At 58.0% G+C, this 10,187-nt stretch overlaps 1 protein-coding gene across 1 annotated transcript in view; it reads right to left on the bottom strand.

Moving 5' to 3' along the window:
* The window catches only part of Nlrp3 (NLR family pyrin domain containing 3), a 19,370-nt gene extending 9,543 nt beyond the window's left edge, over nt 1–9,827 (bottom strand). The window contains exons 1-6 of the mRNA XM_033766021.1: nt 9,625–9,827; nt 8,608–8,658; nt 7,702–8,112; nt 4,915–5,013; nt 2,668–4,432; nt 7–14 (exon numbers count right to left, since the gene is read on the bottom strand). Of these exons, the coding sequence (XP_033621912.1) occupies nt 7–14; nt 2,668–4,432; nt 4,915–5,013; nt 7,702–7,978 (2,149 nt within the window). The 5' untranslated portion in view covers nt 7,979–8,112; nt 8,608–8,658; nt 9,625–9,827. The remainder of the gene's footprint in view (nt 1–6; nt 15–2,667; nt 4,433–4,914; nt 5,014–7,701; nt 8,113–8,607; nt 8,659–9,624) is intronic.
* Between the last annotated feature and the right edge of the window lie 360 nt (nt 9,828–10,187).

The following is a 10,187-nucleotide window of genomic DNA, read 5'->3' on the forward strand; positions in this document are numbered from 1 at the left end:
AGCAGCTGGGCGAGCTGGGGGGCAGAAGGGCAGAGTCGGCACGCTGTGCGCCACGGGAGCGCTGTGCGCCACGGGAGGCCGCCAGGAGAAGAAACGGCCAGCCGGCGTCCTGGCACACACCTGTGATCCCAGAGCTGGGAGGCTGATGCAGGAGGGTCCAGAGCTCAGCCCAGCCCGGGCAATGAGACCCTGTTTCTACAAGGGCTGGGGATCCGCACCCAGTGCAGGCCCTGGGTTCAATCCCCAGTACTGAAAGAAAGACAAGGGGAGGGAGGAAGTGGTCACAAATCGGACATTCAGGGAGAAATAAGCAGGCTGAGTGCCTGCCGGACAGTGCTGTCCTGGGCAACCTGAGGGTGCCCTCCTCGCCGCCACTGACTGGTGCCGGCTGTCCTGCCAAAGCGGGAGGGGGCCGACAAAGAAAACTGACCACACCCTCGCACTGCCCCTGGGAATGAACAGCAGAGGTTGCGATTCTAAATAGGCACCACTCACCTGCTTGGGACCAAGACCTTAACTGTCGCTTCAAGGCAACACCCTGGCCATCCCCTCCCTGCAATCCTCATTGTGTGCTGGTCCTTGCTCTGTGATGCCCTTCCCAATGGATCCCCATTTAATCAATAGCACCTAAGCGACTATACTTGTTGTAATCTTATTGGTTGACCCTAGTTTTGTCCCACCTCATAACCAACTTGTGATTTCCCACTGGATCAGTTACCTAAGCAACTACACTTATAGTCTTATTAGTTGGCTATAGTTTTGTCCCATCTTGAACTCACCTCATCTCTTGGTATTGCTCTATAAAATTTCCTTGAAAAACAGGGTTGGGAGCAGCCCACTTTCCAAACCCCCTTCTGTCTGTCTCAGGCAGAAGCTATCTTTCTCTCAATAAATTCTTCCTACCTGTAACCTCCGTTGTTCCTAGAATTCATTCTTCAACTTTAGAGAACACCAAGTCTGCCTGTCGACATCTAGCAGGTTGAGAGTGATAATATTTCCCTTATATCATCCCTATGTCATACACCCTATATCATGAGGACCGGGATTGCCACCAGCTTCCCATCTGCCACTGTCCAGCCCTGTCCCTGGTCACCTGGGCCACCTCCCAGGCCCCTCTACTCCCTGTGCTGTCCCCTGACCATCCCTGAGCACAGCCAGGCCCCCACGGTGACCGGGAAAGCCGGTCTGTGGGATGGCAGTGACCCGGGGAGGGCCGGCACTGGGCTGGCAAAGAGGGTAAATCCAGACGTCCACCCAGGCCCGTGGAGGTCCCAGGGCACAGGGTGCTTCTGGGGAAGCTGGTGGGAACCCCAGTCTCTCAGGAGGGGACAGGGAGTGGCAGTGGTCAGAGAGGAGGGGAGAATCTGAGGAGGGGTGATGACACTCAGTCTCAGCTTGAAGGGGCTCCAGGACCGCCCTGCCCGGTGACTGTGGCTACCAGAAACATGTGTCCCAAACGGATAACCCCTCCGCAGCCGAGGGAGCGATGACCCATGAGGGCAACAGACATCAGCTGGACAGGACACACCAGGGCTGGGTGTACTGAACCTTCCTCTGCGTGTCCAGCTGTTATCCACCAAAGAAAAATAAACAGTACAGCCTGTGACGCTGTGACCAGGCTACCAGGAAATCTGAGTCAGGATGGCGAGTTTGAGGCCAGGCTGGTCAGTGTAGTGAGACCTGTCTCCAAAATGAACAAATAAAAGAGGCCTGCGATCCCAGCACTCGGAAAGCTGAGGCTAGAGGACCACCGCGAGTTCGAGGCCAGGCTGGGCTATATAGCGAGGCCCTGTCTCAATAAATAAACTAATTTAATTAAAAGGGGGCTGAGGATGTAGCTGCATGGTTGAGCCCCTGGGTTCAATCCCCAGTACCAATCGATCAAATTTGAAAGCTAATGTGGGGCAGAGAGGGAGGGCGTGACATTTTTCCAGGGAAGCTGTCTCTCACTGTCCCTGCACACTGTTCTCAGTCAGCACCCATCTCTCCCACCAGGCCCTGCAGCCCCCGCCCAGCTAGGGGTGGCTCCCTGGGAGGGAGGCCCAAGATCCCAGGGGAGGCTGAGGGGAGGGGACTGGGCGTGAGTGCACCGCCCAGTGGATGGGCTGGCAGAGAGCCACCTCTCCTCCTCACCTCACCCTCACCTGCACCCTCACCTGCCTGCACCCTCAATGCACCCTCTCCTGCACACTCATATGCACACTCACATGCACAGTCGCCTGCATGTGCCCTCCTATGCCCTCCACCTGCGCCCTGGCCTGATGCAGCAGTCTCTCCTGGGGTGGGAGCCCTCTGCCTTGGACTCTGCAGCCTCCTCTAAATGACCCTGCCTGCCTCGGTGTCCATCACAGCTGCCCATTGTGGACCAGGACAGTGACCTGAGCCCCAGCAGACTGCCAGCCCCACAGGCAATCCTGCCCCACCAGGCCTCAATCCCTGGCTTCCCCCACACATCTTCCTGCAAGGATTTTTTCCACCCCGTTTATTCATGGGACACAAAAGGTCAATCTCTCCAGCAAAGGAACTGGGAGAAACAGGGATAGGGCCGTTACCACGGTGTGGTGACCCTACTTGGAAGACAGCTGAAGATAGAGAAGAAGACATAACACCCAGAAAAGCAGCCAGAAAGCAACGGGCTGGTCCCTCACGGCCCGGAGACCCCCTCACCTGTGAGCCCCGTTGGCTGCAGGGCCCAAGCATTCCTCCATGTCCTCCTCCTCCTGCTCCTCCTCTTCCTCCTCCTCCTTCTCCTCCTCCTCCTCTTCCTCTTCCTCCTCCTCCGGCGAACTGCGCAGAAAGCCCAGGGAAAGGGTCTGCACGCTGTGACAGTTCCTGATGCAGAAGGATGACACCACATGGTCCATGCGGGTGGAGAGGCTGACTTCGATCTTGGGGAAGTGGCCCATGGCCCTGCGCACAAAGCCCTCCTCCTGCATCTCAAACAGGCAGTAGAAGAGCTCCAGCTGGCTGGGCTGCGTCTGCAGCTTCTTGGCCTTGGCCTTGGCCTCGATCCATCTCAGCAGCTCTGCCCTGATCTGCTGGGACATCTTGCAGCTCAGTTTCTTCTCCAGATAGGAGGTCCTCTCTTGGTTGATGAGGCCGAAGAGGAAACGGACGACAAAAATCAGGTAGCCCTTTTCGAACTTGCCATAGTTTTCCAGGAGCACAGCCATGTCCCGGCTGGGAAGCTCCGCAGGGCTCCCGGCCCAGCTGCCCGCTTCCTCGTCTTCCAGCACGTAGTACATGGCAGCGAAGAACTCCTGGAATGTCATGTGGATGAAGCTGTAGAGCTTCTCGCAGTCCACCTCCTTCTGGAACAGGCTCATCCTCAGGAAGGCGGACACATCCCCCTCCCGGAGGCCGTGGCTCCTGAGGTCGCTCTCTTCGAACAGGACCTTCTGGTTCCAGATGCCGTCGGCAGCCAGCGAGCAGAGCCCACGGAGGTGTGCCAAGGCCTGGTGCCCCTGGCTGCCGCCCTGGGCCTGCAGCAGGCAGGACAGGAAGAAGACGTACACGGCCGTGGTGGTCTTGGAGGTCTGGGCCAGGCTCTCGCCGCTGTCCATGCGCTGCTTGAGACCGGTGCACACGATCCAGCAGACCAGGGGGATGAAGCACATGGTGAACAGCACCTCATTCTCTCGGATCAGTGCGAAGGCCGCCCGGGCCTGCGCCTCACTTGAGAAGTACTTGAAGAAGTACTCCTTCCGCCGGGCCTTGGAGAAGCCCAGGACCTCCACGTGGCGGGGCCGCTCCAGCAGGTGCTGCAGCTTCTCCAGCGCAGCCGGCCTTGTGGTGATGAGCAGCGAGGCCTTGGGCAGCAGCCTCTTGCGGATGAGGCTGCCCAGCAGCACATCCCCCCGTGCAGCCGCCTGCCAGTCCGTGCAGGGCGCCCCGGCGTGCTCGTCGAAGGCACCCTGCAGCTCATCGAAGCCGTCCATGAGGAATAGGACCCTGGAGGACTTGCGCACGATCCTGCCCACCGGGGGGCTGGTGTCAGGGCAGCAGCTGGCGATCAGGTCTCCCAGGCTCCGGGGCGTGGCAAGACTCACCTCCCGGCAGTGGATGTAGAACAGGTAGTCGAACCTGTCCTGGAAGAGCTTCCCCGATGCCCACTCCAGCATGATCTTCCGGGCCAGGATGGTTTTCCCGATGCCGGCCGCACCCTGCACCACCACTGTGTGCACGGACTCGTCCTCGGGGTCGGCGTCGAACAGCGACTCCAGCCTGAGGGGCGTCAGGGCGGCGTCCCGCAGCCTGCCTCCTCCCATGGCCAGCAGCTCCCGCTCGCGTTCCTGCCGGCTGGGGTGCTCCCGGACCAGCTGCAGGCGTGTGTAGCGCTGGCTCAGGTTCACACTCTCCCCCAGTCGCGCATTCCGGTCCTCGATGCAGTGAAACCTGCTCCTCACGTGCCGTCTGTAAGCCCTGCTGAAATCTGCAGTGACAGAGTCACCCCCGCTGGGCTGGAGCAGGACCCAGGAGCACTAACGCACACGTGGGTGGCCCACAGCCAGAGAACACGCCTCCCTGTGAGCGTGCACACTGCTGGTGGGTGCAGGCATTACACACACAAATTAATATCAAAGTGGCAACAAAACAGGGGCCAGAGGCAGTGGCAATCGGGACAGAGGGGCAAGAGAGGCCCCTCCTGTCCACTGCCTGTTTGTGAAGGACCCGATCTTCCTTGAGCAGAGGTGGACGCTGCAAGTGCAGCACCCAGCAGGGCGGCCCTCCCTTAGCCGCCCCTTCCATATGCAGCCCTGACCTCCTAACAGAAGCCCTCCCAGGATCCACCGCTCTGCCGGCCAGGCCTGGCAGCCGGGCAGGAAGCAGGAGGGAGGCTGGCTGCGAGCTGCTCCACTCCCACACCTGCCCACCAGGCCCCAGACCGGAATTCCAATGCCACCAAGAGCTCACCTTTCTTCTTTTTGCAAGAGGAGATTCTGGAAAGGAAGCCCAGGAGGCCCATCCACTCTTCTTCAATGCTGTCTTCACGGCACTCCACCGTGGGGTTACCTGAACACAGAAGGGAAAGCAGGCTCAAAACCGGAATTCCTAACACAGAGTGCACAGGTCAAAAGTACCAGCCCTGGAAAACTCCCCAGGAAACAGGGCTCCAAGTGCAGGCAACAGCAGGGTAGGAGGAGGCCCCAGGCATGTCCTGAACTCCTCTATGGAGTGGGGACAGCACACACACACACACACACACACACACACACACACACACATGTGCAAGTTCACGCACGCACGCATGCACATCCAGTAATAGAACCTCTTCCCAGGCCCAAAGTCAATCAGTGGGCAGCGTCTTCATCATCAGCTGCCTGTGGCCGGCCCTGGACCCTGGTTCTGAGACCTCCCAAGATCTCCAGACCCTCAAGAAGGCCGGGCCCAGCGAGGCCACCCACAACCCAGTTCACCACATCAATGCTCTCAAGCCGAGATCTCTAGGCCTCCCAGGTGGCCGAGAGCCCTGGTGCTGTTCGAGACCTTGCTCAGCCTACAAGCGCCCTGGGTTCCACCCCAGCTCTGTGGAAACTGATGAAAAGCGTGCCGATCCCAGTCTGTTTCAACTCTGATTAAATAGTTCCTAATCTTTAGATTTATCCAAGAAGCATTACAGGACAGAACACTGACCTCCAGCTCTGGAGATTTTTCTATACCCATCTGAGGTGCAGCTCCAGACCACTGTACATTCAAAGCCACGCCCCCCAGATCCCAACACGACCCACAGATGAGAAAATGGACCTAAGTCAGCAGACAACAGAGGCCCAGAGAGCTTTGGCCTGGGGACCAGACAGGTCACTCCAGGTGTGCAGGGACCAGGAGCTACAGAAATTACTCTTTCGAGGACTCTGCTCCCCCAAAAAACCCAAAGCAAATCCTAACAAAAAAACCCAAACAAAGCCCCAGCAAATATGATCTGAAGTCTTGCCCCAGCCCAGGCCAAGAACGTGAAATCTTGCTCTAATCTTTCCTCTCAAGCCCAGTGTGAAACCAACATGGCACTGGGGCTAAGGCATCCTCTGGCTTCATCCTGCCGTGTCTCTGACCAGAAGGGGCTCTGGGCAGACAAAGCCCTTGCAGGTTCACTGCACAGCTTGAGCACAGGGACATGGTAAGACACTCACGGGCTCTAGGTGACACACCGCCGGTGACAGCAGGCTATACTGTCTGCGCTGCCTGCTTCCCAGTGTGCACTCCTGGAGCCCCCGCTGCCCACCCTGCCCACACTGCCTCCACCCATCGGGCCCTGCATCCGCTCTCCTGCCACACATCTCCTTGTCTGCTGACCCAAGCCGTTCCTCCGTCCCACCTCCACCGGCTTGCTGTTACCACGCGCTGGTTCTCCAGTTGCTCTCAGCCTTCCTAGTGCAGAGGGAAGACCCTCACCCCTACGTGCACACTGGGATTACGCATGGCTCCTTGCCTATCCCCGTGCCCACAGTGGTGGCCATTAGAAAGTCGTGACCCACAGCCTGGATAATCCTCTAAGGTCAGGGATTCCTTCTAAGCCATGGAAAAGAGCAACTCCAGGTAGGGGACCAGGGGAACAAACCCGGACAACTAGCAGGGGGAGCGGAGAGCTGGAGGAGCCCAGCGCCAACACCAGGGGTTGGACAGAGCTGCAGTCCTTGGTTCCCGGGGTCACCTTGGAGTTGGGCTTTTTAAGGAAGTGTGAAAAACAAGCTGCTTTCCTCCATCTTCTCATAGCACAACCATGAGAGGAAGGAAAAGAAAAAAGCCAAGATAATACAAGAAATGATTTGTAAAGCATATTAATTTCTGAGCATGAAAAGACACAGTTAACAGCGAAAAGACACATGCATGGGAGAAAAGCACACATCCAATGAGGAACTGATATCCGAAATGCATAAAGAACACTACAAGTAAACAACAAAAACTAATTATGGAGGGGAAAGGGCTTCCATAGATCCTGCTCTGAAGAAGCTGCCCAAATGATCAAGAAGCCCACAGAGTGATTTCTAGGGCGCTGATCATCAGGGAAATGCAGAGCAGAGTGAGGGAGCCACCACCTCCTACTGATCAGGACAACGGCTCCAAAACAGGAAATACTAGGTGTGCCGAGGGGCTGAAGAAGTCGGAACTCTTGCACACCATGAGTGGGAACAGAAAATTGTGCAGTTGCTATAAAAAGATCACCTGGCAGTTCCTTAAGGAACTTAAATTGGGGATTGCAGCACGATCCTTAAATCCCACGTCCAGGCATAAACTCCAGAGCACAAGTCAGGGTGTGCACGAGACAGCTGCACGCTGAAGCTCATCGCATCACTGTTCACAGCAGCAAACGGTGGGGTCGCACAGTGTCCGCCAGGGTGTGGACACCACAGCTACACGTGGCATTCGCACACGCACAGGGATGGCACTCACACTCACAGAGGAGAATGGCAGAGTGCCCGTGCGTGCATAAACCCGGGGCTGCCGCCTGAAACAAGCTGGCCACAGCGACGAAGCCTCTTGATCCCCTGAGAGGAAGCCAAGCGGCAACTACAGGGGAACAGAAACCAGACCTTGGCTCCCGGCCGGGGAGACTGGTCACAGCTCTGCCAGGACAGCTAAGAGGTTTCCATTTTGCAAGACACAGAGAACTCTGCAGACGGGTTGTGCAAGGTGTGGACCCACTCCCCGCGGCACCGCAGACTCGCACCCTCGTGAGAAGGTCCAGCACGCTCGCCCACTCACCCCACTGCGGCTGGTCCCGCTTCGCCTTCTCGTGCAGGTCTCTCCTGTTGATGGCTGCAAAGATCCCCACGGCCATGGCCCACGCTTGCTCCTCCCCATTGAAGTCGATCATGGCGGTGGCCAGGTCCATGTGGTCCGCCTGCTCCGTCTGGCCCCTCGGGAGCGGGGTGCAGCCGCTCTGTGGGGGGTAGTCCTCTAAGTACATCTTGAATTTCTTGAAGTCCGTGCAGTCCAGGTCCTCCAGGTAGCTCGCCAGCTTACAGCGGGTGCTGGCCATATTCCTCGGCAGCCCAGAGAGGGCCGGGGCTCAGGGCCACACTGGGACCCCAGGCATCCAGGTAAGGAGTGTCTTCCCAGGTCTCCACTCAGCCAGGCGTGGGGGCGTGGGCCTGGGATCCAGCACTCAGGAGGCTGAGACAGGAGGATGGCAAGTTTGAGCCCAGCCTCAACAACTTAGCAACTTAGCAAGATCCTGTCAAATAAAAATACTTTAAAAGAGTAGAGATATGGCTAAGGGCAAAGGCCCTGGCTTCAAGCCCTACTACCACAAAAATGTCTCCACTTGGGGGAGGGAACTGAGTTGTCAAAGTCAGCAAATCCTACACACACAGAAATGTCACAGGACACCCTATTAATATGCATAGTTTCAATAAACAGTTTGGAGTACTTTTTGAAACAAGGTCTCCCTGTGCAGTCCCGGCTGGCCGTGAACTCACTATGGAGCCCAGGCTGGCTTTGAACTCCCAGCAAGCCCTGCCTCAGCCTCCCGAGTGCAGGGATTACAGGTGTGCCCACTAGGCCTCCATGAAGTTAAACATTCCTTAAACTCTGAAACCTCAAAGGAAATCGTACCAGCTGAGCATCATAAACCACCATTCTGTTCTGAAAAGTGAGCCAAGTGCTTACCAGGAAGTGAGCCTTGCCGGGCGTGTCCTGAGCCTGGGAAGAAGAGCTGTCCTGAGGAGAGAGAAACCAGCGCAGCCATGCACAGGCAGCACTGTGCCCACCGCCTGCCGAAGCCCAAGCCTTCGCAGCCCTCCGGTGACTGAGGCGGAAGAGCCACTTTGAGCCTTCTAACCCACGGCTGCAGCTCTGGCCCTGTCCAACCCAAGAGGTCGAGCGGCCAGAGAGGAGCCCTGTGGTCTGGGGCAGAGAGCGCAGCTGCGGAGGCCAGGCCAAGCGGAGCCAGGCACCCTCGGCTGTCCCAGGCCCGCTGCTGCCCTTGGCACTCGCAGCATTCTGGCAGAGCCTAGGCCTTAGACACCCTGAGAGTCTGGTCCTACAGCTTGAAGCCAGGGAGAAGCAATGCCAGTGAGTAGACCCGAGGCTGTGCCTGTGTCTTCCACCATTACTACGCCTTGGGGCCTGACAGGAATAGGCCGGTGTCCCTGTGATCCCAGCACTCTGGAGGCTGATGCAGGAAGATCACAGGTTTGAGCCCCACCCAACTTAGTGATGTAGAGAAGCCCTATCTCAAATGAAAAAATAAAAAGTGGTTAGGGCTGGGAATTTAGTTCAGTGGTTTTGCCATCTTGCAAGCACAAGGACCAGAGTTCGATCCCCAGTACCAAAAAAAAAAAAAAAAAAAAAAAAAAAAAAAAAAAAAAAAAGTGGTTCAATCCCCAGGACCACAAAAAAAACTTTTTAAATGGCTAAAGGCAAACACACCTGTGTCGTGAGCTCTGTCTGCTGCCCTCCCTCTCCTGGCCTGGACTGAGGAGCCGGCCAGCTTTGTCGGAGTCACTTCCTCCCTGATCTCTTCTGCTGGACTTGGCAGAAGGGGCCCCAGAAGTGACGAGGAGGAGGGGCTGGGGTGGCAACACCCCAAGGCGACGTCAGGCTGTGCCCTCCACCCCTCAGAGCCCAGCCCCTTGCGCCCCTCAGGGCTCCAGGCAGCACCCGACCCTCCCTTGCCCTCCTCACCGTGATGCCCAGTCTCTTGCAAGGCTCCACCTTCGGGGCACCCACTGCTTCCTCGAGGGACCCAGGCTGTCAGCAGGGTCCCCTCCCCGCCACAGTCCTCGTGACAATGAAGGGGACGGGGCTGCGGGAGGGGAGAAGGCCAGGAGCAGGACAGACCCTCTTCCCAGGCACCCTGCTGCAAGAGAGGACTCACCCTGACACCAGGCCGAGGGTGCAGAGAGGAAATGACACCGATTTATAGTGGCCCCAGCCCTGTGGCGCAGGAAGGATGTGGCTCAGTGTGGGCTCAGGGGTTTGCATCACAGGCCCGGCAGAGCCAGCGCTCCCCGCTGGGTTTCCCAGGCTGTGCCAACCATGCCCGCGGGGCTGGGCCTGCCTCAGTGAGAGCCCTGCCGAGCTCTGGGTGGGGGGTGGGCCTGGGGCTTCTGCAGGTCCTTGTGACACCCACAGCCAACCCAGGGTGCTGGATCCACTGCCGACCAGGGAAGGGCTGGCATGGGGGCCCCTGGGTGTGACTAGGCCCACCCGCCCCAGGGAGGCCACGGCCAGAGGAGATTTCCTGC

Source organism: Fukomys damarensis, unplaced genomic scaffold, assembly GCF_012274545.1.
Source record: "Fukomys damarensis isolate Sample0158 unplaced genomic scaffold, DMR_v1.0_HiC HiC_scaffold_3, whole genome shotgun sequence".
Classification (NCBI taxonomy): domain Eukaryota; kingdom Metazoa; phylum Chordata; class Mammalia; order Rodentia; family Bathyergidae; genus Fukomys; species Fukomys damarensis.